The following is a 22,403-nucleotide window of genomic DNA, read 5'->3' as shown; positions in this document are numbered from 1 at the left end:
AATCAATACCAGACCCGTAAAGTACTCTTGGACATGATACACACATGCTCAGTTCATACAGGTATAGTGCATAACAAATACCAGTGCTTAAACCCTGGCTCTGTCTCAAATCAGTGAATTTAGCCACCAAACTCAGTGAGCCTCCAGATATCATCAGTGTTGTTCTTAGTTTTCATGGAGTGCTGGCTAACTCAATACTTAAAAAAGATGCCAGCAGATACAAATATATCAACTTTTACAAAGCTAACTAAAAAGGCAGACAAAAATTGTATTTAAAAATATTTCCTTCAAACGGGAAGTAAGTTTGTTTTCATCTAGGTTACTGCTTTTTGTTTCAAGTAGATCAGAAGTTTCAGATTAGACTTTAGACAATCTCGAATAATGTGTCTACCTCTATGAAGAATGACTTCAGTTCAGTGAGGTGCTGGAAGAGATTCAGAGTAGAGGTATCACTTCTAGTTAGTTTTTGCACTACCTCTTCTGCCGACAGCCTTTGAGGATGGGGCTCCTAGGAGACATTTGAAGGAGTATCAAATTAGACAATCAAATTAGAGAAATCTACCAATTCTTCAAGTCATACATGGTACTCTCAGAATCTTATTGACAATCAACAGGAAAACAGACTCTTAAGCACCTAATTCACTTCCTGAAAGAATACTAATTTCTGTGAAAATGCTATGCTAAATTTCCATCAATGTGACCCTTACGCATGTTGATGTGGCAAAGAATTAACTTTCTTAAAATTACAAACCATTATCTTTTTCAAGTCCTTTGTAATTCAGTTGGATTTAACCTCAAGGATCTGACTGAAAAGGAACAAACAGCATTACCTTTAACAGCTGACAGGGAGTTTGCCCAAAATTGTTTATCATCCCTTCTAAAGCTTTCCTTTCTTTTTCATCTGTTAAAGCATCCAAATCCACAGCCCCTGGATCACAAGAAGAAAGATGAAGGGTAGAAAAAAAGAAACATAAACTAAACAATATATTGAGCAAAGACATGGCAAACAAATGTAACAAAACAAATTAATTGAAGCATTCTCAACCTTTCCCCCAAGAAAGCCTCCAAACAATGCCTCCACATAAAATACAATCTGAAAACTGTACTCTGTATGTGGAGTTCTAAGTATATCTGCCAGTGCAAGAGTTGCAGGGCTTTGTCTTGTCACATGGATTTAATATACTTCATGCATGCAGTACATTGCACACAAAAGCCACCCAAAACTCAATTTTGGTATTAATAGACTGCATCTTCAATATATTTATTATTTATTTATACATTTTTCCTTGACCCTAATCCATGAGAAACCCCTTCACACAAATGTTTTTAGTCAAGCGAACGAAGAGCTAACAACAACAACTAAAAGCCCCCATCACATTTAGAAACAAAACACAAGCACTTGAAATAGTCCCCTCTTTTAAAACCTTTATTAACATTTTAGGTTCACAACTTCTGATCAAAGCATCAAATATTCTAGGTGTCTGATAACAAATTATAAGTTATGCTGCCACATTTCAGCCATAATTCTCTTGCTTTACCATATGCTACTGTGTGGCATGATCACAAATCAAGTCCTCTGTAGCTAATACTGAAACCCCACAATTCTGATGACAATGACAGAAAAGCATATTGCTTTGTACCTTCATAAGTACAATAATAGAACACATTGAGTGCTTCCACCGCAGCTGGTCCCCTCTGCTTGTAGCCAAAAATCAAATCTATCCATTCATGAAGATGAGCAGAAACATACTCAGATTCCTGGAAGAAAAAAACACTCTTGTAATGTGAAAAGTCTGCTCCCTTCTTGAAGTATTTACTATTTTCTGTGAAAAAGATTTAATTCCTAAACTAAGAGTATTTACAAACTAGGTATATACAACCATATAGAGCAGAAGCATTAGAATATATATATGCATTAAGTGCATTAACTGCCATGTAAGATGGAACTTTAATACAGCAAAGCAGCACATCTAAGATGTCTAAGCCCTACCACCCAAAACCACCTAATTCTGCATTTTATCTCCTAAGGCAGCAAACTCCCAAATCATTAGCATCCTCAGGCTTTAATTTTTTCTTTCCTTTCAAGCATTTTATTTACATGAACAGGACTTTAAAGTGAAAATTCTAGTGATACTTGTAGCATCAAATTCAACACCAACTCCAGTTCAAACGTAGTCCAAGTATTTTATATTTGAGCCACAGTGACAATGTGTAGATGTACTTTCTTTATCATTATTTCAGATGCATAACCATCATCTTACCAGAGCCTTCCTATGTTTACAAATGAAGTCTTCTGGAGAGTGGGCCCATTTGGGGAGAACAACATCATTTACCACTTCTTTGGATATTTGAAGCTGACCCAAGTTAAAACCTAATGAATAATTTGGAGAATTTTGTTACTACAAAAATAAATCTCTATTTCTTTATAAAGATTAAAAGGGTTCTTTCTCAATGCATGGGAAGGATATTGAAAACTTCTTTATATAAATCTACAATAACCTTACTACTGACGTAGGAGACTAAGTTCTCCTATGAATCTTTAAAATGTTAAGTGAAACGTAAGTTAACCAAAGCACTCAAATGATTTAAAAGCTGCAGTGCCAATCTCAAAAGTAACATTAATCATTTTCACACCTAACTTTAAACATATCTGCACTTGCTTTATTTTACCAGGATTAAGAGTCCAAAATATTTAAAAGAGAGTATTTGCTCACAACTATGAAGTTACTTACAGGTTTAAGTTATTGCAGAATCAAGGCTTTTAAGCCTTAAATCCCACCAGCTTTCATTAGAATAATTCTAAATATTTAAATGACTTTTGAAAGCATGACTTAGGTGTTTCAAATTTTTATAACTTAGAACTCCAGTAGACTGTAACTACCAGACAAAATTATCATCAGCATAAACACACAAATCTATTTTTAAATCATCTAGTAGGAAGAACAATTCTCCTATGCACTAAATGTGAAAAAAAAAATAGCTAGGAGTCCTATACTAGAATGCAATGTTGTCTTTCTAGTCAACATTACATGTTACTGAAACAGCTTATTCTCCACACGCACACATCCTTCTTCTGATGGGTATTGGAATCTTACATAGCTCTAAAATCAAGAGACTTATTATTGCACTGGTAGGTAACAATAAAAAGCAGCAAATACACCGATTGCCTGGAACAAGTATGAGACCTCACTTTTGAAGATGTCCAGACTATCACCCAACAAAACCAATAAAACAAATACTAATTAATCTCCACTAACTTCCACTATCTGCTCAGTATGAACTCTTTTGTTAACTTTCTCATTTTTAAATATCCTGAGTACTTCTGATCTTTTACATTAGGCAGACAACACTATTTTAGCCATCCTTAAGATCCCACTCTTAAGTTTTAAACAACATTCAGGCTGCTGCCTAATGCAACTGGTATCTCACTAAACAGTTTGAAGCCAGTGTGATGACTGAAGTAATTTATACAAATACATTATAAAACTTAAATAATGAGTGTTCCACAGCATTCATAACTGCTTGTATTTCTTTTCAGAAGAATACAAGAAGAGAGTTCTATGCAGAATATTCTGAGCGATCTATTTACCATTTTGATTCTCCAGGAACTCTGGGAAGTAGAAGAACTCTGGGATAAGTTCCTTGACATCATTGGGGTTATCCATGAGTGCCTGCCAGGTAGCAGGAATAGAGTGGAACTGTCGATCAGCACAGTCAAACCTGCAGGTAAGAGAACTCAGATCAGGCCATTCATCCTCTTGGTAAAATAAGGAAGAAAATACAGGTGCTGTTTACATGCTCACAGTATACCTTCCACTTTGAAGTTGGATATGAAGTGTTGTGAAAGGTTCTACCCGAATGAGGTAATGCATGACACCAGCAGCATTTGAGTAATGTGTTCCATAGTGAAACTTGTCAATCATCCCAAGGGGATCCTCAAAATTCTCGTATCTGCAAAAAAAAAAAAAATAAAATACAATAAAGAAAATATTTATAACCATAAATAGAATTGAGCACTACAGCTGATATACACATGGATTGTACTTATTGGAGGAAAGGATTCAAAAGAAATGATCACAGGAATTTGTAAGATAAAAATACATCATGTTCTATTAAACATGAGAATTCAAATTCTGTCTCAGAGTCCCCAAGCAAAAGACTACAGAAAGACAGAAATGTACATGAGATGATGGATCACCCTTTTCATACTCATTCTTATACTCTTCCCTCGGCATTTGCTATCAGCCATCAGAAACTGGATAAAGGGCAAGACAAGCTTGATTTAGCATGACTGTACATAAGAGATAAAACAACCAAAAAAAAAAACAAACCAGAAACACATGAATAAAGCTGAATATTTATTACTGAAAAAGGACTTGAGAGAGTTTCCTGCAAGATTAAAAAAAAAAACAAAAAACAAAAAACAAGCATGTGTGATTCTCTCAGGATGCAGAGAAGAGATTTATTTAACACTCATGCCTATTTTCCTTTTCTACTGGCAAACTCTCTACAGCACTGTGCCACCATCTGGCTGATATATTCTTTAAATCACAAGGCCAGAAAGAGAAACTACAGCTAAACGTACTGCTAGGAAACCAGTTTCATTACAGTCAGGGATAGACCCTCATCATTCAAAGAAAATGCTCTGTGTTCAAAGTTTTCTGAAAAAAGATGATTTTGCAAGCAGCCCGGCAAATGCAATCTGGTATGACAGCACTCACTTCTCACACTAGCAAAAAGGAAGGATAGCTACACTGATGTGTGGATGTAAGTACTTGTCACTCCTACCTACAGAGGAGTTGCTGGAAGTGACTGAGTTATATTTTAGTTCAAATATAATAATCTATGCTCAAAAAAAAGAAAGAACAGGAGGCACAGATCTAGGGATCAGTGCTACCTTTCAGCACAGACAGCTCAACTCATCAGTAGGATTTTACATTCCTCATCTTGAAACAGATACAGGACACAGTATGTCTCTTCAAACTGCTGGACCATTAAATTGAGCATCTCTACATACTGTTTCTCATCTCCACATCTGAGAAACAACAGTAAATTGTCCTTTCAGTGCTGTATAAGCTAACTAATCTGAATGCAGCAGGAACAAAGAATCAACAATCTTTGCAAAAGCATCTGTGATGTTATAAAACTAGCTTTTAAAAATTTTAGTGTCACCACTTTATTTATTTACACGTATTATTAGCCTCGAGTCTCAGAGAAGACAGAAATATAAGCTTTCAGATACATACTTCTCTTTCACAGCCTTAGCATTCTTCTCATTTACCACCCCTATGGGTTTGGACAGATCCCTAAAGACTGCTGGATTATTCAGGTCCAGTTCTTCTGAAGTATAATCTCGTAAAATCCAGGGGAACTGAAAAAAATAAAGTCAAAAATCAAACAGATTAAAGATCCCTCTTTTAAACACAGGAAAAGTGCACTCTGTCAGCTAAAAGTAAAAAATGAATTTTTTTAAATTACCACAGGATATTGAGCAAGGTCGTTGTAAGTTCGTCCTGCCATTGTGTTCAGCTGAATAAGGTAGTCGAAATTGGATATTTCTCTATTCACCCATTTCTGAAGGACAAAAAGAAAAAATAGATACCACAGAAATCATTATATCAAAGCTGCTACTATTGCAAATTACACGTCTTGTCAGTATTTATCTGCTAGGGGATAGTATTCACAAGTAAAAGGCACGAGTCTATAAGCATGGTATGAATGTTCAAATTTCTCATAATCGATTTTATTTCCCCTTTGATTCAGTGATCGCACTGCATTTCACTGAAGCACTGTATTTCATTGAAATGCATTGATTGTGTTGAAATTCACTGAAATTGTGCCCGTGATCAATACCAGTTCTGTTGTAAAATACAATGCAGCTGACAATTAGCTGCCCCAGAATAAAAAAGTGGAAGCAACACAAAAGTGAAAAAAACAAAGAGAAAGAAGGTAAAACAGGCACTGAGAAAAAGGGGAACAGAAATTTGAAATCCATTAAAGTTTTAAGGTTAAAGCTTATTTATGAATTGTTCTCCCATTGACTAACAGTACAGGAATTTGTAAATTTAGTATCCTTGCTCCTCTGTTCTATTATTGTATTTTAAACTAAAGAACAGACAGGGCTGTGTTCAGAAGGTCTCAAAATCTTTCTGTAGCATGATGGAGACATTTCATTACAGAAAATGTTTTTCTCTACTTAGGTATGCAACACGATACCCCATGTCCCTGGGCAAAGAAAGAAAAAGTGAAGTACTCCCAATATTCTTTATCTGTTCTGTAAAGCTCCCTCAGAGAAAACCATGATCATTTCATAAACAGATGGAAAATAAAAATATATTTACTCTATCTAGATAAATTATCTATGTTTAGGGTAATACAGACATTTTGACATTTTATTATTATACCAAAGTTACCAATTCCTTTAACACTATACTTCATACTCAATCTTCACATAGGCTTTCTTGAAAGCCTTATAATGAAGAGATAGCAGGGAACATTGTTTGCACGGGTACTGAGAGAAGTTCCAAAATGTACATTAAGAACCATGGACTAAAACCAGAAGAAAGTCTGCTGCATATTCGCCATTCTTGTTGGAACACTTGCTGTAATCACATCAGAGCTGAGCTCTGTCCATTTCCCATGGCATAAACTCACTGACTGCAAACACAAAATACAGCAATTCTTAAAATATGCATGTTAAAGTTCAGACACTGGACTGAGGGTACAGAAGTTGGCAATTGCCATCTAAAATACTGAAAAAAACCACTGAGAACTCTGGAACCTTCCAGGATTCCTTCAAGAAGCAGAGGAATGCTCTAGACTGTTTATGCTCAAGTCTCATACCTGCATCAAACCTGAAGCTTTAAAGAGTTCCTGTGGAGATCTCGTTCCAGAAATATTTGGAGAGCGCAGGGACAATATTCGACTGTATACTTTGTTTCTTACCTGTTTGAAAACAGCATAGAAATATTTGTTCTAGAAATTAAAGCTGACAATTAAACAATTGCTCTGTTAATTAAAATGTGAAGTAAATGGAACACAGTTACACTTTTAAGCACTCCTGTCTCTTGCTGTATAAACCTTTGATGTGTATAGATCAACATAGATGAACAACCTTCAATTTCAGGATATAAAGGCAGTATACTTTATGAAGTAACTTCTTTTTTATTAATGCTACACCAAAAAAATTATTCCCACAGAACTCTTCTAGGAAGACTGTTGTTCAAATAAAATTACACCATACTGATATATTCCCTACCAAACTACTACAATGATTTATTTATTTAAAAAGCCATTTTACAGCAGCTATTCTTAAATTGACCTACTAGTACGTAAATCACCTTAAGTTCTGATAGTTCCACAATGGATCACTTAGAGTAATGCAGAGGAACATAAAGTTCACTAATCCTACGCTATGGAATACAGAAATCTCAATGATTTCCAATGTTGTGGTAAAATAAAAGCTCTTTTACTTTGTAATTAATATACTCAGATTATTTTTTAAGATGTGTGGGCTTAAAGTTAGATTATTACTGATATAACTTTCGTTGAATAATAGTTCTGTATTATTAAAGAGAAAGAGACAGGAAAAAGTCTTGCTTTATTCATCCTTTCAGTTACTCAGTTTCTAGATGCCAGACTGAGGTTTTCAGAGACTGCAGTCTGATTTCCCATAATGACTGTATCTAGCAAACATTTTGTTATTAATGCTCTAGTATTATGAAAGACACCAGGCTCACACTAGATACGATCAGTGAACTAAAACTTGATACTTGTGCTAATAACACAAATCAAGGAAATTTGGGAAATGTGTACCTCCTTATTGAAGTTGAGGAAGTAGTTGGTTTGATCCATAAGGAAGATCTCCAAAGCCGACCTCCTCAGGTTGTACCGACGCAAATGTATCTCTCGAATTTGAGAAAGGTGACATTTGAAATCAAAACCAACGCCTAGGAAGAACGTTTTGATTACTGACTTGAAATATATCAAAAACTCTTCATATATACACAATGCAGTATTATTTTCAATCACCCTAGAAAGAGCAAATTTTATACATGGCTTAGTTAACCATTTTGCTAGAAAATATTCCTAGCTTCATTTTCTACTGAAAGATTGAGACAGCAGAAAATATCTAATGGGATGGAGAATATCTTTGCATTCTGATTGAAGACACTTTAAAAATGTATTGACAAAAACATAAACCAAAACCCCTTTCATTTCTTAGTTGGGCTCAAACAGAAGATTTTTGTAGATAGAATTTCCAAAAGGCCAGCTTTTTGATATATTGATTTCTTATTTATTTATTTATTTATTTATTTATTTATTTTTACTTTACATCTATTGGTCAAATGTTTCAGTTCACTGTTTTCATACTTAGCCATGCATATTCCATTAAAGTTCGTGTTAATTTTTTACATACTACTACTTCTTAATCATCACTTACTAGAACTTTTTAATCAATGTACAGGTGAAACGTTTGTCATGTAGAACATAATTGCCATTTAAGAAACAACTTAGAGGAAATGACACATTTTGTTCATTAGCTAGACAGTCAGCACACAGGTTATTTATTTTTTTTAATAAAGAAATGCTAAGAATATTGAATCAATTTAACAGGTCAGTATGTATAGTTCCAGATATCTGATTCTGAAGTCATCAGCTGACCTCTGACCCCCAAAAGGAATATTAATTACAGATCCTCACCATTTATTTTCACAATTAGTTTGGCACTCATTCTCAAAAATCAACATTACTAAAAGCAGAATGCTGAATTGCACTGTAAAGAAGGAACTATTGATCACACTTACCTTCCTCTTTTTCAAGGCTACCATCAAAGAAATAGATGTGCTGGGTAGTGATCTCCAGTCTGCCAGGTATCACATCAATTACCGTAATGAGTTCACAGTCTTCAGACAATATTAGCTTTTCTTTCTGACTCTGCTCATCCTTCTCATCCCTACAAAAATACCACTAGGTGTTATAGGGTTGGGTAGATAATATAATTGCTGAGGTACTTGACAAGAGCACAGTTCAGAGAAGAATCAAGTTTGAAGTGCATTACAAGTACATCATAAATGACTATATGAAGTTACTTTCATTAGCAGTCCTGAATGTTTCAGACTAGACTACTAGATATTTTTTAGTCTTGTTCTTCAGGCTTGCTATTTCAGTCTGATGCTCAATGAACTTGACTCCCCTTGAAGTATCACTCCAAGTAAAAAAAAAAAAAAAAAAAAAAAAAAAAGCCATGTCTCTACCAGACTTCAAACTACATACACACACACAAGCATATGCACAACTTCATGCATCCAGTAACGCAGCACGCCTTCTTCCTTGAATGAGAATCAGGGTATTCTCCATTAAAGGCAGTTAGGCAAATATCCACATTATACAGCTGGTGCCACATAGAACAGCTCTAGCACCTGCAGGCAAGAGCTGGTTCCACTCTGGTCTATGCCTTTGCGGGGTAGACCGTTTCTTGAGAGTTATAACCAAGATACATGTACATCACAGAAAGCCTCAGCAACTCTGTGGCATCAGACCAACTGTGGACAGTGAATCACTTATGAATCCTCACAAGCATCTTCTCTGTAATCTGAGTACTCTGCACTCAGAACTTCTGTTCCTTGAGGTTCTTCATGTATTGCTGTTTACAACAAGAAATCCAATAGCAGCTTTCTAATGTTCACAATTATCAGAGCCCTGAACTGGACTGTTAAGAACAGGCAAAGAGGGAAGTTTTGCATGCTAATCAACTCCATAATTTGCTTCCCATTCCTTCCCACTTCGGAAGCACGGAAACAAATTTCAACTGTTCTGTGCCCCTGTACTTACATACTGGAACTGGCTGTTGTGTCTTCCTCTGGTAGTTCAAGTATATCATCTTCCAAGTCACTCACTTTCACTTGCTTTACCACTTCCAGAAGTAGAGACTCACTAGACGGCTGTGTCTGGTGCACACCTATTGTAACAGACACATCATCAGCTCAGATTTTTTTTTTTTTTTTTTGCTACAGCATTTTTGGAAAGTTAAACTACTGAGTGTTATCTTCCACTGTTGAATATTGTTTTTATCTGAGTAACAAGTAATTAGATTTCTTAAATTAAGAAGTCTGTTGGGCAAGCAGAACATTTTAAAAATGCTCCTCCAATTACATTGAAATATATGTCAAAATAATTGGTAAAAGTACAGTTCCGAAAATAATCAAATTTGAATGCCGAAGTGTATCATTACATATGTATATTTATATATGTCAATTATCTCTCTCCCTCCTCTATGAATTTCACCTAACTAGAAGAAGAATACAGAAACACCTCAGAAAAACTTTAAACTCAACTCTAATGCGTAGTGTTTTGTCAAACACTCTTACAGCATGCAGGCTTCATGGAAATACTTTTTTTTTTTTTTTTTTTTTTGCTAACTTGGGTTTACAAGACTGAGATTTAAATAACTGAGGTTTTTTGTTTGTTTGTTTGCATCTTGATATCCAAGAACCCTAACTTAAAGAAAAGATTACACCATTACATCTTAAGAAAAGATTACAATACAGCTTTTGGGTACACTTCAAAAAAAACAACAGTTCATACCTACACATTTAATCAAATGTTTAAAGTTTTTAAAACAATACTGCCTACTTATTCTGATCTCATTGTTTATTTTTCTTGAAAAAATAAGACTACCCAAGAAAGGTACACAACTGCTTATTTTAAAGCAAAGGAGTTCTTATTTTCCTTCAGTAAAAATACACACTTGAATGAGCAAGAGGAAATGAAGTACTCTTTCCAGGAGAAAGATGCTGTTTCAGGTCAAAGCACCTCTCTTATGTTACACATTTTACTATAGGAAAAATAAAGACAAATCATGATTTAAGTACCTACAATATACTGATTCTTAAATACACAGATCTATCAGTGAAGACTGAGGAAACCGTGTAAGCTAGTAAATACAGTAAAACATTACCTAAATTATCTCTCAGGTCACTAGCATCCTGATGTGAGTTGAAATTGTAATTCTGCACTAGTTTTAGTCTCATACGTGAAAAATTTTCCACATTTGAAAGTTTCCAGTGGATAGGATGCTGTTTCCTGTGATAACATGAATATCCACAAAAATAGTTAAAAGGTTAAAAAACAACTATGAATGAATTAATTACAAAAGAATATGTATTTAGAAAAATCCTCAAGTCACCCACCCATCAGTAGACTGCAAAACACAGAAGCAGTAAACTGCATCTTAACTATAATTTGATATTGTGGCTTTTATCATCCTAAAGCATTTTGTAAGCAGTATTTAGTTTCTACTGAAACACAGCAAATTGGTTACACTTTCTATTAATAACTATTAGAAGATCACAAAAAAAATCTCTATCCAGAGCTCACCCAAAAGACAAGACAGGCAAACTGTAATCTTTTAAATTGAAATTAGCTCTATGCATAAAAATGGCAATTTTTTATTTGTCACTTGGCAAAAAAATCTAGCGACCAGGTAACAGTTCAACATTGTACTTCAAACTTACCTTGATAATTAAAATACAGAAAACATTATCAAGCATGAATTCAATATTAACTTTACATCTCAAGAATGGCTATCCAAGTCAATTTGACAAGGTTCTAACCATACAAAATAGTGAGTAAATCATTGAGAAAATTCCTTTCAAACATCATATACAGTTTGATTCAAAGAACTTTGCTCTTACATTTCTGACCAAGGGCCACGTTCAGAGAGCAAGTAAAGCTGGGCTGCTCTCCACTGTCTCAGAGTAGCTGTGTGTTGACTATTAAGTTGCTTTAGCATACTGTTGTACCGCAGATTTTCCTGTCGAGCCTTTCTGCTGAATGGTTCCACAAAATGTTCCTGAAAGACCATTAAAAATAAATCTAGCACTGAAGTAACAGTTTTACAATTTGCAAGAATGCTTGCAAATGAAGAATGAACAAAGAAGTTCAGCAATAGCCATTTCTGAAAATTTAAGGTACTGCTTACAAGAGAAATTTTAAAAAGCTTAGTACTGGAAGATACGGCACCAAACACTGACTTAAAGGCTTGAAGAGAGGGTTATCAATGCTGAATCCAAATGAAGGCAATTTTTTGTGATAAGAAAAGTGGTCACTAGGCAAAATCCAATTATGGTAAATAGGCTTTTTCTTTAAATTCTGGTATTCCAAAATGTGATTCATACTGTATTCTACCTAGTTACTAGAATAAAGAAAAGCTTACTACATGAATCTTAAGGCAACATAGGGAAAACAAGAGAAATGCAACTTAGCTATGACATTTACTGTAGTTTAACGGTAAATTCTAGCAATTTAATGGATTCTGAACCTTATAAGGACAGGTCACTTCAGACAGTTTTTCCACACAGTAAGAGCTGCTAACTGTTTTAAGTGTTTTCATTGAAGCAGGGTTAAATTTGGACCACTAACTCATCTCATAACAGGGAAGAGGTTTTAATAGCTGAGCATAATTCTGGGTTGCTGTGCTATGGAGGAAGACCTAATGTCTCGGAGTAACTCTGCTTATAGATATGATGCTTAAATATAAAGAACAGAACTAAAAAGCATATACTAGAAGTATATATAGTCAAACTGCCCATAAAATCTTCAGCAAAACAACCAACATCCTTGCAGTAACTTGAATTTGGTCATCTTGGAATTCAATTTCTCCATCGTTTATGATGTGAATCCTGAGATGCAAGTTGCTCTTAGAAGAGCTCAAAACCTTACCTGAAATTTAAGCTTGCTTTCTCCTCTCTCCCGATCTCGTTTATGCATGTTCACCATAAACGCTTCATAACAATCTTTCCAATAAAGTGCCATCTGCTCATGACCATGTCTGAATGAATTCTCTTCATACTGCTTCATATTTGGAATAATCTGTTTCCACCAAAACAAAACAAAAAGCGCAACATGATTTCTGAATATGAATTCCTCTGCTGTAGCGTCCAAAAAGAGGAGAAGATGCTACAAAAAGAACCTACTACTTACATATTTATCAATGTACACTTGCCACTCATCAGAGCGGCAGTATTCTTGAAAGTCCTCAAAGAAAGAGGGGCTGCCATTGGTAGGAGGTAAAGAAGGGAGATGCAGATTCATGAAGAGAAGTTCATAAATTTTGGATACCAGCGTCCGAACAAGGGGAATCAAAAATGAATACGTTTCTGTTTTCTCTTCTATTGATCTACTCAAGATGCCCTCCAGCTTCCCCAAGAGGTAGCATGCTTCAGGTTGGCTCTCTATTACTTTAGTCTGAAGCAGGGTGTTTAGTTTGGCTGCTGCCATAGCACAGACCTACACAAAAAAAATAACGAAAAATGAACGCAATTCTCAAAATAGTAATTTTGAGCACTTATCTTTTAGCACAGGAGACTGTACATATTCTTGTTGTATCTCAGACAGCCTGAGGGCACACATACATTGTATACAGGCACTGATCACTTATTTATCCTGTGATGACCAACCCTGAGTCACTTAGCTGCATTAAGGCAATCACATACCTAAACTAACAGTCCTGGCTTTTCTGATGGGTTCATTATTCCAGACTCAGGTTTTTGTGCACTTATTCTATCTAAACGTGAAACCACTCAGTGTATTTTACTGTAAAGATGAAAAGTCACAATTCGGATTGCCGTCTTACTGCTACTAGCACTTACATTGCCCCATCTTCAAACAGACTGCCCTCTATCTTGTTCACATACTCAGGATGTGCACATTGACAGGACTGCAGAGTAAGCTTGCAAAAGGCAAGACCTGATAAAATATTTGCATATACGAGGATGAAAGACTGCTGTCAGTCTACTCAATGGCATAAGCAGATCCCCCAAAACCATAACAGTTACACCAAATGAGCACTTTAAACATTGCCATTTGCAGGAATTTGCAACAAACCTGTAAGTTGTCTTGTGCAATGAATCCAAGGAGTAACTGGACTTGCACCTGTGAAAGCCAGGTTGCTTCTGGGCCAGCAGAATACCAGATTGACAGGCTATCCATGAGAGTCACTAACTCCTCCAAGAGCTATCATAAAAGCAGAAGATTGGCAAGTAAAACAAGTCAGAAATAATCAGCAAATACTCCAGCTGGAGTTACAGTAATTTCAAAGAAATGAAGAACTCACACTTTGAACTTACTCAAAACCATAAAATCCCAGAAGATTGCAGCTACACCAGTCATTTGAAAAAATTCATGACTATAAAATATGGCTAGCCTAGTATGTTAACTCAAGTACCTCCCCAGTAAGACCAAAAACAGCATACACATGCCTGTCTTCTTCCTGTAACTTAACTGCAGGAAATGCCAATTCTTTAAAAATGTTACAGATTCCAGGAACAGGATTATTGGTACGCGTGCCTTTTTAGTTGCAGTATTACAGATATCATACCAACTTGCAATTTATGGTTCAGTATTTATAGGTTTTTATTTCTTTCTTTTGTTTTGTCTTATGCGATGTAAATGTAATACTAACATAGTTTACCAGCAACAGTAATATGTATGGTATACTGAGAAAGAAAGCAAGGCTTCTTTCACGAATATCTGATTTAGTATAATGCTTGAAGCTTCATAGCTATCAGTATCTTAAATAAGTTAGGAAACACTCCTTTCTGTCAGTAGATTAGGCAACATCCAAACTTTATTACGAAAGGAAGCTATTCCTAAGGTAAGTGACACATTTTACCATCTAGACATGTTTGTTCAGAACAAATATACCTTGATGAATTCCCTAATAAATTACTCAAATATTTGTTATTCCATTCTATTCTGTTAAGGCCCAAACTCATGTGAAGGCTTCTGTGCTTTGCTGAAAGCTCTTATCTTAAAATATTACAGTGCTTTGAATTCTTACCAGGCACAGTGGAAGATAACTTATGAGAGCACTGTTGTTTTCAATTCAGAGTTGGCAATAAGCACAAGTCCTATTGCTCCAAAGTTCAGAACTCATTCCTAATCAGATTTCACAAAGCTAGCTCACAACTAAAAGCAAAACCTTCACCTAGAGCAGACTTTCTAAAAACAAACAAATGTAAGCTTTGTGATTAAGCTATGTTTGTTTCTAAGCATGCACCATGAGAAATAGCTTAGCAATTACTCTGTTGTGATGACTCTTAACATTACACTTTTAGAAACAAGTAAACAGTAGCTTTTTAATTTTTTTATTTATTTTATTTTATTTTTTAGGGATTTATTTTGACATAATTTAGGCTTCCATATAATACTTCTCTTGCCTTCAGCCTCAAAAAATAGAAAAGCAATGACACTGCTCAGAAAGTAAAAGAAAAAAAAAAACATTGCTTCTAATACGAAAAAATAAGGCAAACTACGTATCTCTAAAATTTACATCAAGAAGTCAGGAAACAGAGCAGGAAGACAAAGTTTCTTTATCTTATTACTTCCTGTGTTTGCTAGTCATTTACTTCCTCAGAATTCATATTTCTGACTCACAAGGTATGTAAAATTAACCTATTTACAAATATATGCACAAAAGCATGGTAAAACTCCAATATGGGTAAAAACCTAGCAGTGATATTCCTCACGTTGCAATTGCAATCAAGGTTTTGGCTAGTGTTTTATTCAGGACGCATACACTGAGTCACACGTTCTGATAAGAGGTCCCAAATTTTCTTAGACTGCAACTGACATTGTTATATTAGCTCCTATCAGATCTTTGCTAGTCTGAAAAGACTTAGATTTTCAATAAAGAGTACCACTATAGACCTATTTAACTTGCAACAATAACATTATGTATATACTATGGGGAATATTGTTTTCTCATTAAGGGACAATCTAATTCATTTCAATATGAGCCCTCACTCCCTAATATCTAGTTTAAAAATACAAACCTAGAAGAAGTAAAATTATCAAAGTTGACAATTTTTTCATTACTATTTCAGCCTATATACAGTATTTCCATTATGCAGTTACCATACCTTTTCTGTCCACAAGTTTGAATTAACTACTCCCTCTGCCTGCAGGAAATCTTGTACAATTAGTAAGAGCCGGAAGGCATTTTCAGCGTGTGTAGGGAGAGCTTTTGAATCCCTGTTGTCAGTGACTGCCCATTCTAACATCTTCTCCAGCAGGCTGCATGTAAAAAAAAAAAAATCCCAAAGTAGTTATTACATGTTCCAAATATAAGTGGCTTTAAAAAAATCCAATTAAGTATTTAATTGAATCTCTCACTCCACAGCTATAACTATAGTCTTCTTGATAAGCCAATCACGTAAAAGAGATTTTGAAAAGCGCATGAAGCCTGGGATACAGATTTTCAAAACCTTACAATCCCGTTACACTGCCAAATAGGTAGCAAAATATATTGACAATATATGAAAATAGAGCAAAGAAAGTTATATCTTGATAATAAATATCCACCCCTTCCTACCTTAAATAAAGCCCCTTACTTTTTTCCCTTTTTCAAGAAAAAAGTTACAGAACCTGTCCTTAAGCTGTACACTCACTTGAGTTTTATTTCATCAGACGGTCGCAACAACTCATTAGATATTCCCAGTTTGGTCAGTGCAGAAAATACCTGTCCTCTCTCAATCCAAGCATCATCATCAGATCTTTCAATGCCTTTCCACATTATACACAGTAGAATGTCTGTAAGTAACTGTATCAGTTCATTATCACCTCCCTACAAAAGAAAATAAATATTTACAACCTTTCTAGTGCAAAAAGCCTAATTCATTACAGTCCTATGCTTGCATGTATTGGCATTTTTGAAAACTGTGCAGTCTAAGGACTAATCACTAAATACATGAAAATGCAAATATGAGGCACTGGCTTCCCTGAATCTGTAATACATACTGACTTGACTTCTGCATCATTACTTAGCCTGTATCATTTCTCCTTTGGAAGATAAAGGGATGTTGAAATACTGAAGGTTTTTTGTTGTTTGTTTTTTATTTCCCTTCTCCCCCCTTGCCCAAGCTATTCCAACCAGAAAACAAAAAAAGACATTACATTACAGGTGCCTCTACTCACTGTAATAGAGCTATATTGCTATTCCCCTTTGGAAGGTGAAAGGAAAAAAAGATGACAATGATTATCCCATTAAGGAGACAATTAAAAAAGCAATTGCAGACATCTTGAGAAATTAACCACACAGGGAAAGAATTACTTACTCCTTGGTTTTCAAATAAAGAGAGATCAGCACCGAAGCCCACATCATTTATGACACCCAGATCTTTGTCAGGCTGTCCAGAAAATGGTTTTGTGCTCTCTATAGGCGATGGTGTGCTGGGTAGGCTATCTGTCATCTGATTCACATCAGCCAGTTCGTAAGAGTCAACACTGGACAGATCTAAACTCAGATGCGAAGGATTACTGTGCCACAATTCTTCTTGGTCCTCTGACCTAAAAGACATCTCTCCTGTGGATGCATCTTCCAGAGGCATAGCAGAGAAATGAGCTGGGACATCCAAAGATTTGTTGTCTTCTAAACTCCACCGATCAAACAAACCATTAACAGATGAAAAGTTACCAGCTTTATCTCCCTCCATCTTATCAGCATGGTGTCTCTGAAGATCTTCAGCAGGAGGCTTTTTTTCCTCCTCCCTTGAGGAATCAGCCCTGTTCTCTCTAAAGCCAATCCGGACCTCAGACTTTTCTTTCAGGAACAGTCTAACCAAAGTGTCCTGCCAGCCTAGCTGCTGAGAAATCTGTTGTGCTGCGTCCAACTGGGAATGTAAAAGATGCAAAACCTAGAGATAGAAGATATTCCATACCCACATATTAATTTTAGCTTGAAACTGCGTTAATTTTTTCAAGTTACAAGGTTGTAAAATGTCTAATTTATTTTGCATTTTTAAGATCTTGTAAAAGAGCCACAATTGGTTAACAGAAAACATGAGTACCACCAATTAAATAAATTAGAAATCTTCTCATTAGAAATGTATATATATTAGAATTCTTCTCATTAGAAATGTATATATTTAAAAAAAAATATCATCTCAGGAATGAGAGGAAAAAAGCTATCAAAGTGTATCAATAACTCTCCATATTTCAGTAACTCTTCTGCAATAATACCTGGAAAAAACAGTTATCACAACAAATAGTTGTATGCAGCCACTTAGTCTACAAAACAAATAAAATAACTGGCATGTGAAATATGATTGATTAGAAACTATTATATAACAATGAAGAAAACTACAATATTAATAGCTTACTGATAGCATACATTTGGTTTTCTTTGAGAAACTTTGGCAGATAGCACAGTACCTCACAGTGCTGCTAATTTCAGTGACACAAGCCAGAGAGCTCAGTTAAGGAAAGAGTACTTTTTACTCTCTTCCCTGCACCCACAACTGCTCTTTTGAACCATATGTTCTATCAAAGTAACACATTAGGAATACAAACAAAATGTATTCCATGTTTGTGATCTTATGCATCCTTTGAGAAAACTCAGTAATTCAAGGAATCCAATACCTCTAAACCCTAAAAACATGCTATTTGAGCATCTTTATAAAGGCTTTGTGTTTTGTTTCCTTTTTTTTTTTAAAAAAAAAAAAAGTTGTTTGTTTTTTTTAAAGGACTTGAACTTTTTTTAAAGGACTTGAACTTTGAAAAAAAAGTTGTTTGTTTTTTTTTTTTTAAAGGACTTGAACACACTAAGTTCAACATAAAGTGACAGATTGGCTTCATTCTTAACATCCTAAGTTATTGCTAAAGAAAGCAGCAACAGCAGCAACCAATACAGCCACAACATCCAAATAAATAAGATACCAAACTGTATAACTTATGGACTTAACATTATTCCAGTTTTTAAGATGACAACTAACCTTTCTACAGATGACCACTCTCACGTTTATATCTGATTTATGTGCCAGATGCACTACGGCTATGAGATCTTTACAATTCACAACAGGATCTGTAGGGGAGAAAGAAGAATATACGTATATCAAACTATACCATGCAAGTGAATGTAAGAGCTATCTGTTAAAAATAGCTTTGGAGGTCACTTCTGTTTCCTTTACTATCCCTGGATGTAAACTTCAGGAAACTAAGAAAACAACTGAGGCTACTGTGGACTGCAAATAATACAGATCTGTAAGGTAACAGCTCTCCTTCCTTAGCAAAAACCAAACATGTTCACCTCTGAGCAACAGGAGCTTACTAATAGCAGACATAACATTTCCCAATTACCTGCATACAGAACTTGGTTAAGAAGGTTTTTAATGAGAGAAACAGGAACTGGTGATTCATTCAGAAGGAGTCCCAGTCCAGAGTATCCCACTTCTCTCAGTCTCATACGGTGCTTACTGCGTTCGTAAACTTTAGTACATTTCAGCATCTCTTCCACAATCTGCAGGAAACAGTACACGCAAATGCAATATAAGCAGAAGGAAACATCCAGACCTCTTAAACTTAATAGTGAATGACATAGCATGCTTTTCCACAGCTTACGAAATAAATTTTAAAAACAAACTCAAACAGCACAGACTAATTCTTAAACTTATGCTTGACATCAAGAGAACACTAATTCCATTGCAACTATGGCAGTAAGCAATAATATCTAGCTAACTTACCAGAAGAAAGAATTAAACTTGAACAACTAGCATCTTTCCAAGTGCATGCACTTCTGCAACCAGACCACTGGAAAACAGATTTATGTCCCAGTGATTAATTTATGAACATATCATTCAATTTGTTACCTTGAACACAAGTTCTCTAAGCCGATCAGAGTATCTTTGATGCAGTAACAAAGCGTAAAGAATATCAGCATTTCCTGGTTCAAAAAGCAGTAAAAAAAGCTGGTCTGGGGTTGGGCTGGAATGAAGTAGGCTGAAGAGAATATCCAGAATTCCACAAAGCTGCAAAATTAAGACCACTGAATGAATCCACAAGTCATACAGACTTCATCCTGTGCATGGGGGAAATTTTCCCAGCTTTTAAATTTCACCCTTCATTTGTTATACAATGTACCTCGTCTGTTCATTATTACCACATTTAAAATTAGGGTGTTTTTCTTTGGACTACTTTGTAAATACAGAACACTTTATCAAACTGCAATCAGAACTACAAAGCAAATTCAAGTAGTGATAATATCTACAAAATAGCAATCTGTATCACTACAACAAGTGATCTGTTAAACTGCAATTCATTTGGTTTTGTAACCTAAGAGAATTTTTCTAATGGCAGTATTACACATGTGCTTTTCTGCCCCTCACCTGCAGAGCACTTTTGTCAAGGTTCTAGTATGTTTCTACATACAACCTGCCTCAGCTACATCTAAATAGAACCATATACTAAGTAACACTATGCTTGTGGTCTTGCCCCTACTTTTTAAACACACAAAACATTAAGAATTCTAAACAGAACAGTACAGAATATCCCAAGTTGGAACGGACCCACAAGGATCATTGAGACCAACTCCTAATCATCATAAAACAAAACCAAATCACTTAAAGTATTAATTTATGTCATATTGGATACCTGTTCCTCTTCAGTGGTGGCAGCTATGTATCCTATGATGCTCTGTATTTCTTCATGTGTTCCACCTTTGCTTAGGAAATATTTGATCAGTCCATAAAGGGATGTCCGTATTGTTCTCAGGTCATCGGGAGCCAAATCACTGTCTTTACAGCCACTCCTACGCATCAACAGACAAGAAAAGCAACTCAAGCAAGTGCTCCATGATTCAGTAATAGCTATTTGGTTGTGCTGGTTTGGAATTTTTCATGTATCTTGATATTACGGCACAAGCTTTCTACTGAAGTAAGGCAACTGAGCAGCAATAAGACTTACCAAGCGTATAAAAAAACATGAAATGTAGACTTTTCCTGATCTGAATACAGGTCAGGACTTCAGCTTCCTCCCTCACACCCTCTAGCCAATCTTCCCCAATTACATACTTATATTCATAAGGGGATATAAATTATTTCAAGTCTACACCAAGATTGAAAACTAAATTTCCAAATTCCTAAAAATAAAAATCTACTTCAAATGCCACAAGTATATAAAAGAACAAAGTGTCTTAAAATGATGGGCATCCTCTCTTTTCATAAAGGCCATCATCTGTGACTTATTTTGTGTTGTTGATAACAAGTCCTTCAAATTAATAACTTTAATGACTTTTCCAAGCCATTTCCAGTATCATTGGCATAAATTTTATATAATCCCATAATAAAAGTCAAGGATTAGTAATAAGTAAAGCAGAAAAAAGTAATAAGTAAAGCAGAAAAACATTAATGCAATTTTGAAAATGAAATGAACCACTAAAAGACAGACTGCAGCTTTCTTTTCTCACTAGGACAAGTGGGGGCATAGGGTGAAAGACATGGACATGACTTTCAGCTACAGACAGCTACACATAACAAATGAGAAGGAGTTAGAAGAGGTAAAACTCATACCCATAATAAACCCTGAGTGTGTCTAGAAGAAACTGTACTCCATACTTCTTTCTGAAGAGCCTTCTGCTGTCTTTGATGATTGTAGAAAGATATTGTATATGCCCTACAATATAAAGCTTCCTGTTAGAACCTGGATAAAGATCTATGTCAAGTGAAAAGTTCTGCGCCTTTGTGCAGTTACTCAAGTCCAAAAGCTCACCAATTCTGAAGGGGAAGTCCCCACTGTTCCAGATGCTGAAGTCAAAAAGTAAGTGTTGATACATCTGTTGTAAAAGCTGCATGTTCTTTTCTACTGAGACTTGCTCTATCAACAACTGTACAGCCATCAGTACATTCACATCCATTAAGTTGCTTGGCACCTTTCAAAAGAACACCATGTTTTAATACTCAAAATACGAAGAGTTTCTTAAGATATTCTCTTTTTTAAATATTTTTTTTTCTCAGAAAATGAAGATTTTCTCTTCTATAGCAACTCTGCAGTTATTAAAGCAATAATATACTTGCAAACCAGTCTAGTTTGAAAAAAACATAATACACTATCAATAACCAAAAAAAAGCAGAAGAGGAAATAAAGACTAAACACCATGTTTCACTTTGTAGACCAAGATCAACTCCTTATATCTTCTTGTTTTCAGATATATGAGAAAGAAGAGCATAGATGAAGTAAGTCTTTGAGAGAGGCCTTGCATCCTGCACAAATTAAGAATGTTTCAAAGTAATCAGGACGTCATTCATAACTTGCATTACTACTCAGCTGTAACATTCATTACTATGGGTTGTTTCTCAAATTTGCTCACCTTCTGTAACAAGGCTCCTAGGGTGGCAACTCCATGGGAGTGAATCAGATTTTCCTGATTAACGTGATGCCTCTGAATAAAGTGTTTTATCACCAAGATGAAAGTTGCAACAACATTCTTCTCCAGCCGTGCTTCTGCAAAACAGAACAGTAGCAAAAGCCTCATGGATGATTGTTGGACAGTGGGGGAAAAAGTAAGATGAAGTGTTTATATTTGTCACTATTTCCTGAACTTCCTTACTCCTGATGCATTATTTCCAGAG

General features: G+C 35.4%; 1 protein-coding gene across 8 annotated transcripts in view; it reads right to left on the bottom strand.

The window, feature by feature from the left end:
- The window catches only part of NBEAL1 (neurobeachin like 1), an 85,070-nt gene that overhangs the window by 16,760 nt on the left and 45,907 nt on the right, over window positions 1-22,403 (bottom strand). For all 8 annotated transcript variants that reach the window (XR_003498274.3, XM_021270401.4, XM_027461107.3 and 5 more), the window contains 27 exons: window positions 22,142-22,275; window positions 21,544-21,703; window positions 21,345-21,447; window positions 20,428-20,584; window positions 19,647-19,805; window positions 19,138-19,297; window positions 18,774-18,862; window positions 17,118-17,696; window positions 16,452-16,627; window positions 15,924-16,077; window positions 13,888-14,016; window positions 12,985-13,290; window positions 12,724-12,873; window positions 11,697-11,854; window positions 10,961-11,085; window positions 9,835-9,961; window positions 8,808-8,956; window positions 7,816-7,949; window positions 6,844-6,945; window positions 5,479-5,574; window positions 5,247-5,371; window positions 3,811-3,951; window positions 3,590-3,720; window positions 2,262-2,371; window positions 1,641-1,758; window positions 831-928; window positions 392-508 (listed from right to left, as the gene is read on the bottom strand). Coding sequence is in view for 7 of the 8 variants with exons in the window: in XM_021270401.4 (XP_021126076.3) it covers window positions 392-508; window positions 831-928; window positions 1,641-1,758; window positions 2,262-2,371; window positions 3,590-3,720; window positions 3,811-3,951; window positions 5,247-5,371; window positions 5,479-5,574; window positions 6,844-6,945; window positions 7,816-7,949; window positions 8,808-8,956; window positions 9,835-9,961; window positions 10,961-11,085; window positions 11,697-11,854; window positions 12,724-12,873; window positions 12,985-13,290; window positions 13,888-14,016; window positions 15,924-16,077; window positions 16,452-16,627; window positions 17,118-17,696; window positions 18,774-18,862; window positions 19,138-19,297; window positions 19,647-19,805; window positions 20,428-20,584; window positions 21,345-21,447; window positions 21,544-21,703; window positions 22,142-22,275 (4,187 nt within the window). In the remaining variant the exon portion in view is untranslated. The remainder of the gene's footprint in view (window positions 1-391; window positions 509-830; window positions 929-1,640; window positions 1,759-2,261; window positions 2,372-3,589; window positions 3,721-3,810; window positions 3,952-5,246; window positions 5,372-5,478; window positions 5,575-6,843; window positions 6,946-7,815; window positions 7,950-8,807; window positions 8,957-9,834; window positions 9,962-10,960; window positions 11,086-11,696; window positions 11,855-12,723; window positions 12,874-12,984; window positions 13,291-13,887; window positions 14,017-15,923; window positions 16,078-16,451; window positions 16,628-17,117; window positions 17,697-18,773; window positions 18,863-19,137; window positions 19,298-19,646; window positions 19,806-20,427; window positions 20,585-21,344; window positions 21,448-21,543; window positions 21,704-22,141; window positions 22,276-22,403) is intronic.

The sequence above is a fragment of the Anas platyrhynchos genome, chromosome 7, assembly GCF_047663525.1.
Source record: "Anas platyrhynchos isolate ZD024472 breed Pekin duck chromosome 7, IASCAAS_PekinDuck_T2T, whole genome shotgun sequence".
NCBI classification, from domain to species: domain Eukaryota; kingdom Metazoa; phylum Chordata; class Aves; order Anseriformes; family Anatidae; genus Anas; species Anas platyrhynchos.
This window is presented reverse-complemented; position numbering and strand designations above follow the sequence as displayed.